At 39.8% G+C, this 21,676-nt stretch overlaps 1 protein-coding gene across 1 annotated transcript in view; it reads left to right on the forward strand.

The window, feature by feature from the left end:
* The window catches only part of LOC105269260 (uncharacterized), an 83,997-nt gene extending 62,530 nt beyond the window's left edge, over positions 1-21,467 (forward strand). The window contains exons 5-8 of the mRNA XM_011309366.1: positions 13,331-13,516; positions 19,123-19,282; positions 19,388-19,671; positions 19,747-21,467. Of these exons, the coding sequence (XP_011307668.1) occupies positions 13,331-13,516; positions 19,123-19,282; positions 19,388-19,671; positions 19,747-20,268 (1,152 nt within the window). The 3' untranslated portion in view covers positions 20,269-21,467. The remainder of the gene's footprint in view (positions 1-13,330; positions 13,517-19,122; positions 19,283-19,387; positions 19,672-19,746) is intronic.
* The last annotated feature ends 209 nt before the right edge of the window (positions 21,468-21,676 follow it).

Below are 21,676 nucleotides of genomic sequence, written 5' to 3' on the forward strand. Positions count from 1 at the left end.
GCAAAAGCTCAAAGAGCTGCACTAAGAGTAATTCCTACAGCTGCAAAAGAAAAATTGTGTAAAAACGGACAAATTAGTCAATAAGTCAATTACTCAATAATTGGCGTGCCAATTATTGCAGTTGCAGTTGCCTCGGCAGTTCGGGGATGAATATCGCTTAGTAACTTTGAATATCTTCATTAATCTCCGAAGTGATTCATCTGGTAAATGAGGGAAAGGGGTGAAACTAGTGTAAATGGTAGAGAGGGTAAGGGATACAGGAAGTTGGACAAACTCGTTTCACCCGTGGGCCGTGGGCCAAAATTTATACGACACCACATTTTCGACTGGACCTACACCCACATGATACGTTCGTATAATCCTAACGAGGACAACTTCCACGGGTCGTCAGGTGCAAGCTAGTTGAAAACGCAGGCGCACACCCTCTGATTTTTTTTTCTTTTATATCCGGAAGTGAAAAGAGTCGCTGAGGGTTGCAAACAAACACCTCCAGTATATACCAGTTGTGAGCCTCCACCGAGGGGTGAATAAAAACAGGGGGAAAAGCGTTTTCGCATGTAGGGTGAGTGAACCCGGAGGATATGTATCCCCAAGAAAACTGGTCACGGCCCTTTTTACTCTCAACTTCACTCGCAAACCTCCATCTTCCACCATTGTTTTTTCTTCGTTATTAATGACTACCCGGGAAAACTCCAGAGGACTCGCTGGGGCTAATACAGTGCAAATTCAGAGCTGTGCAATTTACATTTATAAAAGCTAGACGCGGAAAATGTATATGAAGTTGTTTATATCGCATCATACGGGGGGTTGGGGAGGTATAAAAAGGCTTTTTGATGGATGAGGAGCGTTAATTTTTTTTTCAAGTTCATTCCGCATTTTTCTTTTTTTTTCAGGAGTCCAGTTAAAATTCATGAAATGCTTCTGTCGGGTAATGGTTTTGTCGTATTAAAGTGAGAGTGGATTTTTTGGCACAGTAGATCCCCCAATAAATGTTTATCCAATTTTTTTGATAATTGAGTGGAATTTCATATTTTAATTTCACGTAAATTGTGTATTAAATGAGTAGAAAAATTTATATGCATTAGACAAGCGAAGCGGCAAATAAAGCTATTACTTTAATAACGTTGGCACGTAGAAACCCGTGTCCTTGAGTATAAAACTGTCCTCAACTGTGGGAGTATGCACTTAACCACTGCTCCCCAGTGCTCATTTGAGCCAGAGTTCTGAATGAATTCATAGAAATTCAAGGAGGGGGTGCCACGAGACTAAATGCAAGCGGAAAAGAGGATTGCAGAAGAGGTGGGTCCAGGGGATGAGTCTTCAGCATCTTCCTCTTCGTGTATTAAAAAATTTCTTTAAAATTTCAAAGTCGATTGTCATCGGGCATTCAAATGAGAATTCCCCGTCTGATTCTCAAGGCTCATTGTTGCTATCTATATTAATCCAAATCTCACCACCAATCACATGCGTCAGTAGAGCGGACAACTCCAAATAGATCCATTTGCTGTTCCACTTCATGAATATCAAGCTTGCATCCAACGCGTTAACTAGACCAATTCAGTCTTGTGGTCCTCTGTTGTCTCAATGCGTTCTGATTGTCATGACGACGAGGATGTTGTTCTGACCAGGACAAGGTCTCACGATTATTCCCACCTATACAGTCTCATTAATTGTTACCTCATTAGGATTAAATGAATATGCAACGCGTATGGTAATTCCACGGGTCAATCCATCGGTGGTTTAGATCAATTTTTATTCCCTCGTTTTTACATTATCTCAACCTTTCACATGCTAAATAACTTTTCGCTTAGCTGGTGATCATGTACCACTTGGAGGGATCACCTAACGGTATCCGATAACCGCCGCCATTACTGCATGAAAAAAAAATGTATATTTCAATCGAATAAATTTCGAGGTCATCACAAAATCCTAGAAAAAAAAAGGAATCGTCGAATTATTTTTGCAATCCACTGAGTGTCTGGTGAAAAATTAATTAATGAACGTCTCCAGATCTCCAGAATAATCTCCAGCCCGTTTGCCCTGAATTTATCCTGTTCCACAACCACTTCACTATCGGTTGGACAATTACCGAGTGGAATTCTCTCCAATCAGCGTCAATTTACTTGTATTACTGGTATTTCTATTTGAGATACTCTCCGAGGCGGTTTAAATTCAATTAATTCATTCCTGTCTTACCCCCGATATTTTCATTGTTATAAATTTTATTTTATTTATCGAGATTTCTTGCTAAATAAAATAATTTCATCTGTTAAATAGTAATACATTTCCCTCAAACACATCTTTCTGGCACGACACTTAATTTTCAACAGCTTCTACACCCTCTCACCCACTTCCTCATCTTTCATTTAATCGTGGGGATCGTCTATTCACCAGAACGTCCAGAATCTCACGGGGGATCATTTCGTGACCTCTTTTCTTCCCCAAGCTACAGACGAAAAGCCTTATTCCAGAATTGTAGCACAACGAGCGTCATTTTCAAGTCTTTTCTCTCCTCGGTATCTTCTCCATTTTATCTGGACTCCAAAAAAAATTAAAGGCTTAATCATTGCATTTTATGGGCTTAAACCCGAATTACGCGGGGGAGAGGGAGAATGAGGGGGAAATTTTTGTCCATGATGTGAATTATTATCGGTGAAAATGGGATTCGAATCTGAATTCTCGATATTCGGTCAGTCTCGATCTCCGGATCTCAATCCACAATTCTCTCTTTTTACCATTCATCGGATCCGGTACCATTGATCGGGTAGAATTGTTTGGCGCACTTCATTAAATAGCATTCAACCTAAATCAATACGAAGTAAATGGGATTGCTGATGGGGTAATTCAATTGATCGATAAATTAATGACACAGTTTCTACTACTCATCTCACCTCCCATTTTCTGTCCACCTTTTAGCCTGTTGTTAAAGCAATTTATATCGGCTAACTGTGTTATCTCCGTTTCTCGATATTGGATTAAAATACCAATTGGTTTTATTTCGGTTGGAAGTATGGGATTGTGGAGTGGGAATTGAGAACGGAAAAAAGGGTTAATAAAACAGGAGGAAATTAAATTGAACCATTCAACGCTGGAAAATTAAAAAAAAAACAATGTCTTTAGCCTGTCACTGATTGAGGCTTGAGTATCTGTACAATTTTTTTATAGACTCCTTAATTATGCAGTACCCCAAGAAGCAGTTTAAGTCCCCGGGTAAAAAAAAATTGTAATCGGAATATTTTAAAAATTTTTCAATATTCTCAAAAAATACGCCATCGAAATTATTAAAAAAAATTTTTTATTCCAATTGTTTTGTTTCCCAATTTTTTTTTGTTTCATAAAAAAAATTTTCTGAAAAGTTTTCCAGGAATTTTTCAAAAATTTGGAAAAAATATTCCAATTGCAATTTTTTTTTACCCGGATCTTTAATCGAATAAACGATTAAATGTAGGCATGATTCCATCGGGACGTGGGTCATATATAAATTCAGCTATGATACCGTTAGTTCCCCTGCGACTGCGATTTTTTTCGATTCTCGATTAAATCCTAAAAGTAGAATATGTTTCGCCCCAGACTAAAGTTGAATTCAATCCCCACTTTCATTCCCTTAACGTCCATCTGAAAATAGTGACTTCGATATAAATCTGAGGTCTGGAGGGGAATTTCATAGCCGCAGGTGATGCGGTGGGATTTGCGCTAGCTGAATTTCACATTTGACATTTGCATTCACGAGTGGAGCGAGTCGTCAAAAAAATTTTTTTCACATTCACCTCACGATGTTATCATGAAAAATTCAGCCTTTGAGATAAGGCCACAAGGTTACCATTATTATTTGTCATATCGATTTAATCCGTAATTACGTAACAAAAAAATTTAATCCATCCTCGAGTATTTATTTGACTTAAATTCCACTTGCCAAAACAGAGAGGCGGGAAAATTCAGTAGTACACCGAAATAGAATTGCGTAACAAACAGGTATTTTTTGTTGACGATGATTAAGACAGTGAGGTGGTCTAAAAAAAATTTACAATTCGCATTAGAACGTTCCAGACAGTTCATGGCCGAGTTGCGCAATCCGAGAAGGTAAAAGAGAATCACAAAGCGATCCTTCCGGCGATTCGTCCCCGAGTAAAAATGAGAAATGACCGTCTGCACGCCCCAAGGCATTAGAAATCAAAAGCCCAAGGTTATAGGAAAGAGCTCAATGGTCTAGGTAATATTTAAAAACCCCGAGAATGGTGTAACTTTGACCGTCTGCCACCTCTAACGGTATAACCTCTTGTGAAGGCTGTCGAGGGACCAATCATTCCAGTAGACTACCCACAACTATTTCACTGTTGGTTAGAAGCTATCAGCAGTGATAAGTACATGTATATACAAGAAGATAAAGCCATGAGTGCACAGAGCAAATTGTCAATGAAATAAAACTCAAGATAAATAGTCGTACTTTTATTTTTTTACACTCGCGTCAAAGGATGTTCTTATCGTACGGAAAAATTCCGTTTGCACATCGGGAAATTGTAAAAATAAATAGCGATTGTGAATTTTTTGATGGCTGGAAAATTTTGTCTGACCATAAAATTCTCTTTCCCCTGGCCCCGGGTGGAGTTTCATGACGGAATTCTTTCTACTTTCCCCTCCCGTTGAGGGTCAAACGTCCAGCCATCAATTGCGTAAACCGTCTAGTCTAATGATTTAACTGATGGCCTTGACGTGTCACTAACCTATGTAACTCTAGTGAGTGTGTCGTCAGTTCATACTCAATCCCGTGTATTTGCGTCTGACCCTCTCGTCCCTCATCATTCGTCATTGCTATGACTACACTAATGTTATTCCAAACACACAGTACCACCTAAAATGCCCAGACTTCCGTCAGTCCCCAACCTTGAACTAGCACAAACAACCGGTATACCAACACAGTTGCAAACCAGTTTATTATTTTTTCAGCTCACTAAGACCCAAGTGTTGTCTATGAATTTTAAACAGTCGAGTAACTCCCAAAAATTTATCACTTTATCACGAAATTAATCTCCAGGATGACAGCGAGGATGGCTCCACCAGTTCATCAGAGTTTATTCTAGTATATATTTTTTTTTCTTCTCCATACTGTTTTTTTTTTTTGCGTGGGTATGAAAAGTTTTCCGGAGTGTGACCTCCTTTGGAGGAAGTGAGGGAGTGCTCTTGGATTTTCGTTGTGAAATTATGTTGCCCAGGGATAAGAACGCGGTGAGGAAGTCAGGAAAGACGGCACCAGAGCAACCGGGGATGAGAGTTCAAGGGAGAGGAGGGAATCTCTCTCTTTCTCTCTTTTGTGGTGTGTTCTAACAAGCTGGCGGTCTACATAAAAGGAGAGCTCGTGGGCCCCGACTAGACTTTTGCCCTTCCACTGCCAGGAAGTTGCACAGACGAGACTCAGATTGCACTCCCGACATTTTAATTTCGATAGAGAATACCGTGATTTCTGTATTCTCCTCCATTTTCCCCTTGACACTCCATAATTACCGAATCAACCCAGCGCTTAAAAAATTAAACTATAATTCTCCAACAATTCGCAATGAAAATATCAATGGATTATTATAAAATGGATGACTCGAGGAATTTTTTTGGCATTGCATAAACATTTCCTTGAATTCGCTGGATATTTCGTAAGCGAAGATCTAATGCCACCGACCGGTTCTCCCCTTTTTTTTATTTATTTATTAATTGCTTTTTTTTTCCGGGTCCATCTCGCTTCAGGACGAATAATGTCGGTAGTCCCACCGATGCAGGAGAAAAAAAATTCAGCGTTATGATATCATCAGTATTTAATGGATTTTAACTGCGCACTTCGGATAATGCTAATGCGTTTAATCGCGACTGAACTGGAAAATTATTATTAACGTATGAAAATGTTTATTCAGCGTTATTTAAACCGTAGAGAATGCAGTGCTGAATATGAACGCGATACAGTCGGGATTATCCGATAATAGACAATGACTTCCGGCAAATAGGAGTAATGCACTCATTCAATAAATCTCTACGGATTTTCGAGATTATTTATAACACGTGCGATTTTAATGCTATCAATAACTTGGTCGGATTAAATGAATGCCGTCATTTGCGTACTCTCACTTTCTCATTTATGAAAGTGCTTTCTCATTTAATGTTTTCATTACCACCGTTTAAATTAATGGATAAGACTAGGTGCATTGTGCGGAGCAGTTCTGATATTAAAATGAGAGATTGAGGACAAAATGTGAATGACAACAAAAAGAATTATCCGAACAATAAAAAAAAAATACAAAGGAGAAGTTACCGTTGAATAATTCATGAATAAATGTTTCCTCGTTGTCGAATCGATTCCATAAGTCCGTATTTTCTGTTAATTACGCTTTACCCTTCGCTGTAGAATTAATTGATGATTAGAGCAGAAATAATTGGTCATTATGCAGGAGCGATCGATGAAGAGGAATAATTATTAATAATTTTTAAAGTGGAGTGGGAGTTATGGCGACAGGTCAAATTGCCTTCTTCAATTATGTCTCGTCCAGAGTATTACAAAATTATTTATATAATTTAAAATATTTTCTCAGGGTGGAATGCATAGCGCATGCGTTGGTTAGAACAACAAGAGTCCACATGGGGACAAAGTGCATTAGGGTACAGCGAAATTCGAGAACACCGAATATGACATCGACCTTACTCAGCTCAACAGCTATTGCACTTGAGTTATTTACGCAATATCGGTGAAATAGCCGACAGAAAAGGGGTCTTTGTAGTGTCTCATGACTGCAATATGCGTCTATCTATTCGCGCAATCTCATCGGTCGATGCCCCAACGCGCTGGTATTCATTGCGTATTTTCAATCTGCAAAAGAGCTTTGTGAAGAGATGAAGAGGAAAACGATGAAAGGAAATGATAGAATAATTTTTTTTTCAAGTAGCAAAACCTGTGATCCTGCTACCAGACATTTTACCAACCTATTAAAGTGACACAGCAAAAAAAATTACAACTGAAAAAATTATTGCTGCAAATTATTGAATAAAATTTCAAGCGATTGCCATTTTAACTGATGAACGTTGACGTAATGGGAATTTAATTGGGGATTTATTTTCTTTGCCTCTCGGTGTTGATGGGATTCGCGAGGGAGATAGTGTGCGGGGATGAGGAGAAAAATGAGGATTTGCCTTAGGCAGATACTCGCAATATTTGTGCGTGTGATCTCTCGGTTTCATGATGGCGAAAGAGAGGCATCTCCCTGCGGAAAGTCGAAGAGGTGAAAGGCTCTGGGTGAATATAGGACACACAAAACTCGTCTATACGTGGGACCCGTGGAATTTACTTTGAAATCCATTGAATATCGCGAGAGATACGAATTTTGAGAAGGTAGAGTCGACGATTATGCCTGCAAATACCTTGAAAAAATCATAACTTTCAGATTTGTATTAACCTGGAGAACCGATTAATTGAAGTGAAAGCACATGGAAAAACTCCTGGATATTTTAATACGGGAAAATTAAAAATTAAATCACCAGAAATTCTGACTATTCAATTATCTAAATGCCCTCCGAGCAATTTCATTTGGCAAATTGTTCATGGAGACATGTCCCTGACGTCAGAAAATAATATTCAAATATTCCGGAGAATCCAGGCAGCGGACCACTCCTCCGAAGTACTCGAAAGATAAATCCTGCCTCCTTGGAATCACAGGAAATCCTAACAGTGTGTATTGTACAAAACCCCAAACCCCGTCCAAAAACTCGTACCAGTTTTCCTTCTCAGTTCTAGATGGAATCGTAAATCCGTCTCAGATCTTGGTTTGCCAAGCTCACGAATTGTCACCACGTCTGTTGCCTGGTAAACTTTTCTTTAAAAGCTGAAGCTGTGTAGAGAGGTGGGTGGATTTGTGGGAGGCATCCACGGTGTAGAGCACTTGAGGATTAGTGGCAAGTGTACTTTGGGATCGACCACGGAATTGAACTGCCTTACTACAACTCTCTTTCTCTGTTTCTTTCTCCTCGTTCCCTCTGGCAACTTCTTAACTTTGCCAACAAATCATTAGCCCATTCAATCTCTCGTTTCCCGCGGCATACGTACTGCGCAAAAGGATGAGAAAAATCCACCGATCGAACATACTCCCTTCAACTTTTCGGATAAATTTTATTACCGTAGTATACAATTGAGTTTTCATCTGATTCGGATTTTATTCGATATTCGACGTTCATTGGTTCCATCGAGGGGCGTAAATTGTTGTTAATGCATCATTGGGGTAATAGATTTTATCAGGATATTCTCTTTGGAAATTATTTCATTGAGTACCTAACGAAAAATATTCGATTCGCCGGTTGTACAATGTTTTCAATTTATCAATCCATTGATTCTCTTTGTACCATCACGAAATTCCCTTCTTTTATTTAATTACGGGAATTTAATTAAAATTTTATTTCAACAATTCATAGCCAACAGGCATTCTCAGTGCTATTTATCCTGGTGTTTGAATTACTCATTGAATTTTAATTAATAATTTTGAATTTGGAATGGATGCAAAAATTCTGTACATATTCGATAAAAATGAGAGAAATATTTTTCGCAGAATAATTCAAAGGAAATCGGAAATCAGGATAGATTTGGGGATGCGATAAAAAAAATAGAGTGAGGAATTTGTAAATGTTCTATCAGAGGTAGTGATGAGGTGGGCCCCGTGTGCCGACCAAAAGCAAGATCAACGCCCCTTGGGTCAGGGTCAGTAGCCTTTGGCACTCGCGTCTCGTATTGTGCGCAGGCCATACTTTGATTATAGGTCAAAAAAGGCATTTCGACGCATTTTTCATTTTTACGTACAATCCAAAAAAAAAAAAAAATCCCCGCAGCGGAGCACACAATCTGCCAACGTATTTTCCATGTAGCTTACAGCTCGGCCGGATTAAAACGACTCCCGGATTGTTTTTTTTTTTTCCACTGTAGAATTTTGATGAACGACATGTAATCGTTGCCCTCAACACCGAAAACCTCCATTCACCAATATATTGGTGCTATCAACTAATCTGGATTTCTTTATTTTCATTTTTTCCATTTGTTTTACAACTGTAAATAATTCCAATTCCAATTCGTTGATGGCATCGTATTTTTTTGTAACAACGACTGCTGGAGTAAAAAGTGGGGAATTTGAAAGAGCGAGACCCGTTATCATCACTTATCCATCTCGACTGAAAGCTTTGATAAATCCCCAGGAATTACGGTAATACGAGACTCATTATTACGCTGAAGGCCTAGTTGAAGGCGAGATTATTACAATGGCGATGAGAAGGTTTAAAAAAAATGAGCTGGCTACACAGCGAGAATAAGATTGAACCGTTAGTTCCAGACGAGAGAACCCACCGGACCGGACTATCCTTTTCTGACCAAATCGAGACGTTGAACGTGTGTCTATGCCCATCTCTAATCTATTCGTGACTGGCGTGACAAACAACCGAGTGGAAGATTCAACATTCTGTACTTAACCCTGAGTTCTAGTAGAAATTCCACAACCTTGAGACTTGTCTGACCACCGTCTAGACTTTCTACTAACGTCTAACGTCTAAACATCGTCTATCGAGTTTCTACAACTCTCACTATCGCTCTCAGCCAGTCATGATGAAATAATCCACTCTACAACTCGAAGGGGAATCCTTTGTGTCAACGAGGGCAATTTACATCCATCAATTTTTTTGGTTTTGTCTTACAGGTCATTCGAGATATTTCGAAATATTTCGAGATCGATTTTTTTTTTCTCGTTTTTATGTCATGATCGGAGAAATCGGCATCTGGATTTCTGCAGTCATTCGAAATCCTTTAATTAATCAAATTTCAAATGGATGCAATGTCCTCGGTGGCGGAAACTTTTGAAGCAGCATTAGAGGAAGCTTCAACACCTGGCCAATGGGACAGACCAAGAGACGAACGGCGAAGAACGATGCCGGGGGTGGAGAAAGGGGTAAGTTAGCACGAAATGAAACAAGTAATCGCCATTAATCCTCGAGGGAGTGAGGGAGGGCCGCCACGACGTGGCTGAGAGGGCGTGCAGAAGGTAATTAGAGTGGAACGTGCTCACCACGAGGCTCACGAACTTCAGTACAGCCTCGGCATCTACACCCCGTCTCTCTTTTCACCCTTGTTACTCTCTATATGGCAATAACGAGTCGACTGATAAGAGAGAGATAAAACACCCAGGGCATCAGGTGAAACTGAAACACGTGTTTATCGTAGATTTTTTTTGTGCTGACAGCGAGAGAAAAAAAATCAGTCTCAAGTATTGACACGAAGTGGTATCCCGGGTAAAAAAAATTTAATCGGAATATTTTTTTCCAATTTTGACAAAAATTTTTGGAAAAAAAATTATTTTTATCTACCAATTGAATTCAGTATTTTTTTGGACTTGTGAAGAGGTCCGCTACTCAGAACTCACAAGTTTTCCTGAGAATTTGCAATGAAAAATGATTTTCGAAAAAAAAAAATTTCCCTGGATTTTCGAAAAAAAATGAATTTTCATCGATTTTCGAAAAAAATTTATTTTCATCTCCCAATTGAATCCAATTTTTTTCTGGACCAATCGAGAGCTCCACTACTCAGAACTCACGAGTTTTCCCGAGAATTTTCACGATGGAAGATGCCCATCTTCCTGGGTAAAAAAAATTATAACCAGAATATTTTTTTACCCGATATAATAATAAAATTCTGTAATAAAATGAACGAGAGACGATTCAATTGCCGATTTAATGCGAAATTTTTCGACCGATTTGAAGATTTCTCATCTGTCGATATTATTCCACTACGTCGCTTGGAAAATTGATTTATAATCACCATCGTCTAGCAGCTTTTCTCTCCCCCAGTTTTCCCTGTATTTTCTCTTCCCCTATTTGTGAGTGGTGCCCCGACGTTACTGATGAACCATTAATGAAAATTCCCGGTGTATCGATCGATTCCCGATATCGGGGGGCTTGTTGGAGCCCCTGAACGAGTGAAACGAGCTATATGTGTTTTGACAGCTAGACAGGGTTAAATTATGGCATCATATGGCGGTGAGACCATCAGCCTATTCACACGCACATGCACTCGGTGATAATGAATATTGTAGCTAGGTGGAAAATTCACAGTCAGGTAATTTGTCCCATTAGCTGCATCACACTTTCGTTGAAATTATTCTGGTGCATTAATGGGCATGAACAGCAGAAGAAATCACCGATGGTTTTTATTCGGATATCATCGCCATAAATATCTCATCCGAAATTTCAACTTGACCGCCAGAGAGATTGCGATTAATGGGCCGACGACATGGACAAATCTAACTGGTGGAAAAAAAAAGTAGGTGAATAAAAATGGCGGTGGGTCATTGACCCTGAGACCAGAAGCGATGCGTCAATTGGGACTCGTCGAGATGAACGCCAAAAATATATCGGGCTTGTGAGGCCCGAAAAATATGACACCTCAGGAGAGTTGGAGAGAGATGTCCCATTTTTTGGGATTTTCCTTTTTTTTTTTCGTATTTATTGTACAATTTAATACACAAAGATAAAGTTGAGATTAATTGTCGTAATCACGAAGATGAAAGACTTTTTTCTTTCACCTTCGTAATAACGCACACTGTCCCGTTATATTTCAGCCATCGTTCCCCAGTCGACAGAAAGTAACAAAAGAGAAATACAGAGAGCAGCAAAAGGAAGAAAAACTGAAGAAAATTGTCCGGATAACTCGCGAGGAATGTGCGCCTCGCTGGTCTCGGGTACGTCTGGATGAGACGCGAGGTTAGCAGGAAAAAAAAAAGTAAAGAAAAAAAAAAGAAAGAGTCAGATCAATAAATGGAAAAAGAGGAGGTACGGTGATACATGAGAGTTTGGTCATGAGAAAAATAATTGCGATGAGTAAATATATATATAAATTCGGTTAAAATAATTCTCGAGAGAAGTATATATTTTTTTTTCTCAGGGCAGAAGTCAACTGGAGGACATTATCAACAGCTCAAACTTTTCCCCTACATCCACGTCTCCAGGAAACTCTTCTAAGTATTATCTCAAATTTCCCGTTTTCATGATTTTCCTGTCTTCGTTATCTGGAGTTGATCGTGGAAGTGATCGATTTTCAGAGTTATAAAATATCCTGAAAGCGTTGTAAAAAATACAGCAATAAATATATTAAACTAGTTCACACAATCCGTCATCCGTTACTGATGTTCAACACTCATGCATCATTTATCCACCCATGGCATTGTACTTCCGCCCATACGAGGATATGAGGTGTATTTTCCTGGAAAAATATCGGTGTTTATCTCACCGATAGACATTCAACTTTATCGCACATTGCACTCCGGTTTATCACGAAAGTAAAAGTACTTTCATCTTCCTTTTCCTTCAGATTTCGACAAAATCAATATTTGATGGTTTGTGCACATACCATGCTGGTAAATAAAACTCGTGTTTACGAAAGAGGGAGTTGATTGAATAACGATAAAACACGTCATCACGAGAGATTTCGATATAATAGGGCGTGTAAAATTTCTGCCCCGATGAGAATCAGAGCCACCACATGGGGGTGCGATTCTCTGCTCCAACCGTTGATCATTTGGAAATTGTTTCAGCGTTTTGTGGTTAAACCCCGATCGACCGAAGGGATGATGTACAAGAGAACAATCGGTTTGCGTACGCTTGGAAAATCCTGAGGGTCATCCCGATGCTCTCACATAAACGACTGAAATATCCACAAACTCGAGTATCAAATTCAGATCCTCCACAAAAAGCGATAACATCATTTATTCACCACTCGTTCCACCGCAAGAAGAGCATTTATTTTATATTTTATTATTTTTCATAATTTACCCCTCATCCTTTTCTCAATTTCCATAAATGAGAAGAGAACGGAATGCGGAATGCAGTCGGGGCACTTGACATCGCTCTGTAATTCCGTCAATTAAAAAAATAAAAATAAAACGAATTTTGGGCTAGCACTCAACGAGCGATTAGTCCAATCGACGAAACACTCAGTCCACTCAGTCAGGCATGAAGAGTACCCACCCCTTTTTTTTCCCCAATTGCGCTATTACAGGAGCGGTGAAAATTTTTGGTTGCATATCTACGTTCATGTGCGAAATTCATTGTGAAAGGTACAATTGTACGATTTCCCGGAGAATTGAGTTGAGATGAAAATGCCCGGAAAGCACGTCCGGTCTGTCATGGTGCGGTCTTTCACCAGCATCCCACCTCAGAAAATTCACCGATGCCATTTTCATCCCCCCGGAAAATGTGCACACCCACGCTATAACCTCCAAACTGTCTTGTTAAATGCCCCATTGAATTTAAAATTGAATATCTCTGTGATTTTCAGCTTGTGAATGGACTTGACGGACCGAGGTATATCTGTGAAACGGAAGTAATGGATGAAGTGGCACTGGCAGCAAGTAACCATGAGTACACCTCGCCTGGTAACCACACCAGCAAAAACGCCAACGGCAACATTATCACTCTCACACTCAAGAACAACCACCTCATCGTCGAGACTGAGGAACGAGCTGTGAGTATATCAAAAGTGTGCGGAAGATGAAGATGCGAGAGGAGATGAAAAAGAAAGTTGTAGAGGGTCTTGGGTTTCCCTGGGAAAAACTTTGTGGGGAGGGAGAAAGGAAAAAGGGAGAGGACAAATAAAAATAACTCGAATAAAATGAAAAAAAAAATTGGGGATTGTATAAATTTTGCTTTGGGAAAAGTTCCCGGGATGTGGAACTTCGGGAAATTGAATAAACAAACTAAAGGGCATTGAACTGAATTTTTAATTCGTTCATGGATTCCACATAAAATGGAGAATGGTATGTGTACAATTCGCCGGATGACAATTTCGTTTGAAAAATTATTGCATTATTTATTGCATTGCGCGATTTTTTTTTTCGCCCCACGGAAGTCGTAATATATACATAATACAACAATTTATTAACAAAATGGTAGCATCTAGCGATAATAACGCAGATCATCCCACTTCTCCATAATTATCCAATTAATGTTCGTGCAGAGAGGCGATAAAGCGAAGTGATAAACAACACCGAAGAAAATAATGACTCCATCGTAGTTTCACACTCGATAGCCATGAAAACAAACGACACATCGCGAATAAATGAGAACACGATACATATCGGCAACGGGAGGTTCCTCTCGTATTACGTTTAATGATCGTACTCTATATAATCGTCAACTGAAGTAAACTAAAACGCGGGTACTCGTAATTCGAGAAATACTTGGCCGCACGATTGTATTAACGATTTTAAACGGACGATCGCCTCGCGATAGAAATCCAACAGGTGTTTCAACAAAAAAATTGAAACCATGAAAAATTCTGTTCTCATCAGTACAATGAAAATTAATGAAAAATAAAATAACAATTGAAAATTAAATGAACAATCCGAATGGGAGAATTACATTCGAAAATTCAGACGCATCGTGTAGAATGGAGTTGAAACTCCAATTATCGAACACTTGCCGATCTTGTTTCCGATTTTCATCCTTCGCCTATTCTCTGCTCATGGAGTTGGCGATATTGGCGATGGCTGGGGAATGGAGGCGGGGAAAGTTCAGTATATTGAGAAAGGCTCATCTGTAGTGCTGGTGATCTTCCTGGAGTTCCAGGAGTCTCTGTGTCGACGCCAGAATGGCCAAACTATCGAGGAACAGCGGAAGGGCGTGGAGTCGCAAACGAGCGGGGTATGAAGCTCTGAAGGCATTTGCGGTGTGTTTGATCGTTTGGGTTTCTCTATAATCGTTTAGAGGATTCGTAAACAGATTTGGGAGGTTCTTGATTGGATTAGTGCACTCGGTGAACATTTATCGATTACAAAAATCGGTTTTAGGACTATTCATTCCGAATTTATTTATCTCGGATCGTCCGATTAATAGCAAAGGTATTTTTGGAGAATTTTATAAGAATCAAGAGGGAATCGATAATAGGAAAAATGGCGGATGAAATCCGGGGATTTGTTTGTGTCGAATTCTCTGGGGGTGACGCCCTTTATTGCCTGTCTCCTCGGGACAACTTGCTCTATTCCACGGTTTCTTCTCTCAGCAGTTTTTTTTTTTATTCGTACGTGGGTTTCCATTGGTCACCCATCCACTCACTGACCGTGCTTAGTGTTGCTTAACTTTTCCGGGATTTAGTCCATCCACCGTGACAGCATTTCACTCCCGAAGGATTTCAAATCCTAGTTGTACCGCACCTTTCCCACTTCATGTAGGTAAATATATTGAATTTACTCCCTTTCTTCGGTTACCCGGGGATTTGAATAACTCCGACTTTTCCGTAATAAATGGGATATTAAGAAAATAGAATATTTCTCGGCTGCTGCGATAAGATTTTTCACTCCCGCGTCATTGCCATTCTATACCCGAAGGCCCCGTCATATCAGCCCTGACAATATTTTCCACCGTGATTTTCAAGTTTACGAGTTTGGGGAGAACGGAATACCAATTCATGAACGAGAACTCGTGAGATGCATCGGGGAAAAATATTTTCACATGTTTCCCTGAAAAAAAAAGGGAGCTATTGAATTTTAGAAAACACTTTTTGCTTTTGGATTGCGTAATTTACCTAGTCCACCGGAAATGGAGCCTTGGTATTACGAATGCCATGAAAATTGGGTCGCGAGCGTAAACGAAAATTCAGCAAATAAACCTTGACTCGAAACTTGCTGAATACTCAAAAGAGTGTGTGAGGAAGAGCCATCATCTGGTGATTCCTCAAGGGATACTTCATATTCAAAGAAAACCTGACCAACCCCTCGTGAAAAGTCACTCCCGTTGGAAGTATTCAGTTATTTGCGCGAGTTGTCTGGAAACTATTGAAGGCATGGTGAATACTATAAGCGACAGAGAGTAAGATGGTGATGCGATTGTGGTTGGCGTGGCCACGACGAGTTTGAAGGCTCTTTACAACATCCCAAGGCACCTCACCAAGGGTTCCACCAAGAGTTAACTCCAGGCATGGAGTTCTGGATGAAACTACTCCTGACTTACAGCACCTGGTGAATTTCTGTTGTCTACTATTAAACTTCCGTGAATCTAATGCGGGTGAACTTGTTGAAATAAAAATTTAACGAGTAGTAGGAATAATAAAAGTAAATGCAGGTCAATCCCTTGACGGACAGCATTTTTCACGAATGAAAAAGTGATGAATGCACTCGAGTTAATGTCAAAGGTCATCTTTGAAACCTCTTGAGGAAAACCCAAGGTATAAACTGCACGAAACACGTTTGCATAATATTCATCTGGCACTATTCCAACTTACCGTATTTACCTTCCCCCACCGAATATCACTGGGACTAGTGTACCTCTCGATTCAATAAATACCTATTTCTGTCTATGATCTCCTTTACTGCTGGAATAATAACTCCAGTTTATCGTGCATCTCCAGATGGCGTTCTCTTTTGAATTATGATGAATTGTGAATTGCCAGGGGTTCTATTGTCTCTGATATTCGGTGAATTAATTCAGAGGGAAAGTTTTTGCCGGAAGGTGCAGGCCATAACTCCGGGGATGGAGTTAAATTTTCGGTTGAGAATCTTAATCTCAATTCAGGCTATTATTTTCACGATTTTATTGATCACATTGAATTTATGATTTTGCAGTTCACCGCTCAGTGTCTGAGAATTGTCTCACAATTTTTCCCAAATAACTGCGAGTAGTTCAAGTGCTTTTTGTGCATCCTCTCCAGAATAACAATGAAAAATTCTGGAAAATTCCGACTAATCCTCATTACCCCGTACTTTCACATCGCAAATCCTACCCTCGAGTACTCCAACGTTAATATACCGAAATTCACAATTGCACCTGTAGTTCCGAGAGGTGGTAGATTTTTCCTCGGCGTTGGAAAAGTCGAAGCGAAAAGCAACAATGCATTCAGGTCCCGGGTGTCTCCCATCTTGTTTTTTTTTACCCTGCAACCCGGAAGAGTTAAGGGTAGGTTCCCTGCTGACGTGAAACGTGCTTCGATAATCCCCCGACGATCCCCTCCAGTACCATAAAAAGCACTCGTAATCTCGCAACTCGACTATGTGCATTTGAAAAGTGAAAAAAAAAAAAAATAGACTCACAAAAATCAAGGATCAGAGTCACGCTCGCGTTGAAACAATCAGAAGAGCAAAGAAAATGATGAAACTTGGGTGGAATGAGGGGGACAGGATGGCTCAAGGATGTCAACTTTATTACAGCAACTTGAGAAACTTCGTTAGGAACCAAACTGGATTAAATTTGCTTCCCAACGTTGGTTACAGGGTAATGACAATCGATATACATAACACGATGTGATAAAGGATTTCTATTATGAGATGACGTTCACGTGTTAACGATGTTTCCATTTTCAGAAATGAGAATTCCTTTTAAATTTGAACAAAACAAATCGGGGATTGCTCAGTCATTACATGTGGTACAGGTATTTTTGCTAATCATCTGAAAAATTGTATCAACAGCGAATTTGCAAGAGAATTAACAATAATATTAATTCATGTATGATAGGTTAATGCGAGTACATGAAGAGGAGAAAATTGATGTTTATTGGCAGGTATTTTCGTATGGCATCAGGATATTTAACGAATGTCCATAATTTCCCGAGTGATATTCCGCACGTGGAATTTTCAATAATCCGATTTCTACTAATTGACATTAATCGAGCATTTACGTGACTGGCTGCATGGATTCAATAATTATTTCGTTCTATTCTATCAATTAAATCAAATTATCTGGAACATGATTTATCGAAGGCTACAATAGGCTGGATATTGTTGTTGGATTTCTCTTCGGTTACCACCTGGAGGCCAGATTTTTCGGTTTATTTTTCGAGCTCAATATAACGGTAAATGCGTTTTTCCATGGTTGACCGAGTACATTCCACTCGAAATCGATAGCCAACCTCATAGGCACTGGTGTTTCACATCGTTTCACTGGAGTTCAAGGTCTACATCCCTTCATTATCGGGATTTTCCACTGGTAAACGGTAAATTGACGTGCGTTAACGCAACAATGATACCTAACGCGTCACTTACCATCGCACATAATTTCAACCAATCTCGCGTGTCCTGCATTCTCCGGAAACCCTTGGGCGATAAGTTAACGGGCAATTGTGGTGAAATGTCATTTCACCAAATACCCCCGAGGTTTTGCGGTAGTTTGCGCTATCAAACCTCTAGGTACGATTAATTATGGCATTTTTACACTGGTGACGGGTCAATTTACTGTCAGGGTGAAGGGGTGACATGGATCAACGATGAAATACAGGGCTCTCTCATTTTCTGTCACACGCGTTATTCAAACCGTCAAAAAAATTTTCTGTGGTAATAATTTTTATCCAAGTCATAAAACCACTCGACTCATCTCATTAATCCAACCCACCGTAAACAACTCGTGAGTTTCACTGAATCTGAGAAGATCAGAGACTCCAGATGATGTATCATCTGGCCAGTTGCTCCACCACATCAGCTCGTCCCCAGAATGAGGTCATGGGGGCAGATCGATGTCCTGGATGTCAAGTGGAGTGTACCACTGGTGCAGGGTGTGAGAGGAGTTGAACGGTGGATGAATCTCGGATGACCCCTGCAGGCCACCTAGAGGAGCAATCGACCTCGGGTAGAGGATAGAGTGTAAAATGAGTCAGTGAAATGCGCATGGGCTGTGGCAAGCTTCAGCTTTAACGGGCACCAGGTGAAATTTAAAAGTTCTCCGTAGATTCGACTTAGTTATTCAATGGAATATGTATACGAGACAAGTACCTATAGGTTACACCAAAGAATTTGAAATTTTCACCCTTAATCCACCGGTATTATGAGGGGTAGTGTGTACCGTTGAAATTTAATGCAGACGATTAAAACCGATAAGAAGCAAACTTGAGTGTGTCGTTAGAGAGTTTATGATTTTCACCCTCTGCTGATGTTACCACTTGCTGCAGTGATAGTTTGACACGGGATACTAAAATTTGCCTTCTAGGTTGCGCAATGTCAACACAAATTTTACGATTATATCTAGCTACATGATGAAGTACATGTGGATGGTATAATGGAGCCGTGAGCAGGTTCTTTTAACTCTCATTTGATGAGGATCGTTTGTCTCGAGGTTAAAGTTGCCTTTGGGAATTCTTTGTGGTTGCAGGTTACGATGGAGGATAACTCGTTTGTCGTTGAGGTACAGCCCAAGTATATAAGGGATGAGGTGGAGCTACACACTGGATCCACTGACGATGTTACTAGTGGGGTCACTGATCAACAGGCCCTGGTTCATCGAGAGGAAATCCCGGAGGACTCTACCTCCGGTAAATTCGGTTTTTCCAGTAGAATTTAACAGTTCAATTTATCTTGACTGGGATTAATTAATTGGTCTAGAAATATATTGTTTACATTGTTTAAATTAATTTCAGAATTTGGGACCAAATTATTTGGCAGCACAAACACTGGACTCTCGCAGTCGGACCTTTCGATCTCCAGTCAGGGCTCCTTAAACCGCGGGTACAGATATGGAAATCAGGTCGAGTACGAACCTGTAACATTTGGTCACACACTCTACGGGAATAACTATCAAACGGAGATTAATTCGCAGAAATCCGAGGGCTCCAAGTGGGTGGAGTTCGATAAATCGCCGGATATCGATAAAACATTGCTCAACGATACGAATACTTCGAATTTCGAAAAGGAAACGGACTACGTAAGTCATCCATGGAAAACCTCCACGTACAGTAACCGCAGATCTTTAGCCCGTTTTTAATAGATATTTTTCCAGGATAAACACAACAACCTTGACACCTCATTAGACTCAGGCTCATCCCTTGAACATCAGGATTCAACAGACGCCAGCAACTCAACTGACACAGTAAGGTCGAATCCGAATCTGCAAGTGAATGGGGCAACCCCAAACAAGTTGGAAGGTATGGAGCGGAAGGGTCTGATCAACGATTACAAGTTGGATTCTGCCAAGCCAGTGATAACAGGGGCACTTCTCAAGGACGAGGGAATAGATGAGAACTGCCACGACAACAAGAGGAAAGTGGGTAATGGTACATTGTCACCGGTTCACAGAAACTCAAAGTCACGCGAGCTAAAGCCGGAGGGCAGTGTATTTGTTCCATGCCATAAGAGAACTAGTAGTATTCCACCTCGACTTATCGAAGATGGTCTCGATATTGATCGTAAGAAGGGTATTGATATCTACAGTCAAATAAAGACGAGCATTTTGCCCGGTTTGAGCCCAAAATTTGAAATTCTACAGAATGACGTCAGTCCTATTGACGAAAAGGAGAGTTAATCCTCGAGAATGCATAGAGTACAAAGGTGAATATTTAGTGGGTAAGGATGAGGGATCTCGTTCGGATAACGGTGAGATGGTGATTCGTCGGGGTTTTGCAAATTGGCTAAATCTGGAAAAAGCACTCGAGTCGGTGTAGACGTTGTTACCCCGACAATATACCGCTGATGACCGTCGGCGTTTGGTTTCTTGTCACTGGTTTTTTGGGCACTTCTAAACTGGGGAATCCCAAACCCTCTGGCATTTCGTGGTGAGAATTAAATGGCCAGAGGGGTGATGTGCACATGTGCAGGAACAATCGGAGACTAACGAACTCGAGAGCTACGTGGTTGTAGCATTAATTCACGTGTCTCCGCGTATTTTGGATGAATCGATGAGTAGGATGGCAATTTAACGGAGGATAATGTACAACTTGTTTATTTTTTATTTTTTAATGGTGGGGGATCATTTCTTCGTTTAGGGGAGATTGGGGAGGGAGGAAAATAATTGGATACCATCGTGTCAATTCGGAGAGAAAAGGAATTTGTATCGTGCCTATTTCCGTTACCAGACGAAGTTGAAGATGGGGAGGAACTTTTCAATTTCCCTGCTGAGTGTCTGCTCAGACACTGGAGGTCGATATTTGCACTGGAGAAGTGCTCATTTCAACTTTTTTTCCCTTCTTTTTTGCCGGTGTATTGGAAGCTGGTGTGATTATTCTGGGGAATTTTCTTTTCTGAATGGATGGATTGAAGATGATGAAGAGACTTCGGGGTTTTGTGGGGCAATGCAATTGTGGGTATAACGAGTAGAGTATCTATGTGATGAGAAATTATAAGTGAAGTGATCAATTAATGAGGACTGAGCTGATGAGGCTTCAGATTTATTCAGTAGCTCAACCAATTTTTTTTTTTTTTTGCTGTTGGATGACTTGATGACACTCGAGTGTCAAGGGCTTTTCTTTCATTATTTGGGTTGAGAAATTTTACTAGTACGTATTTATAGGATAGCCACGTCATAGAATTTTTAAGATTAAGCTTGTGGATGAGTTTCCAGTGCCAGTTCCTCGGACATTTTGTGAAATGACGTAATGATAAATGAATGTTTGCTGCTCGATTTTAATATTTATATCTCTGTTCTCGAGTTATAACTGTGTTATGAAAAATTCAAATTTTATACGCTTACGTTGTATATTAACTACCCGGGTAAAAAAATTGTAATCAAAATATTTTTTCCAAATTTTCAAAAAATTTCTGGAATATTTTTCAGAAAATTTTTTTTATGAAAAAAAAATCGGGGAACCAGACAATTTTATTTTTTGGAAGGGTTTTGAAAAATTTATCAAAAATTTGAATAGGAAAATTTTTATTGTTTATTGTTTTCTTTCCCGATATTTTTTTTGTTTCAAAAGAAAAATTTTCTGAGAAGT

Source organism: Fopius arisanus, unplaced genomic scaffold (assembly GCF_000806365.1).
Source record: "Fopius arisanus strain USDA-PBARC FA_bdor unplaced genomic scaffold, ASM80636v1 scaffold00066, whole genome shotgun sequence".
Classification (NCBI taxonomy): Eukaryota; Metazoa; Arthropoda; class Insecta; order Hymenoptera; family Braconidae; genus Fopius; species Fopius arisanus.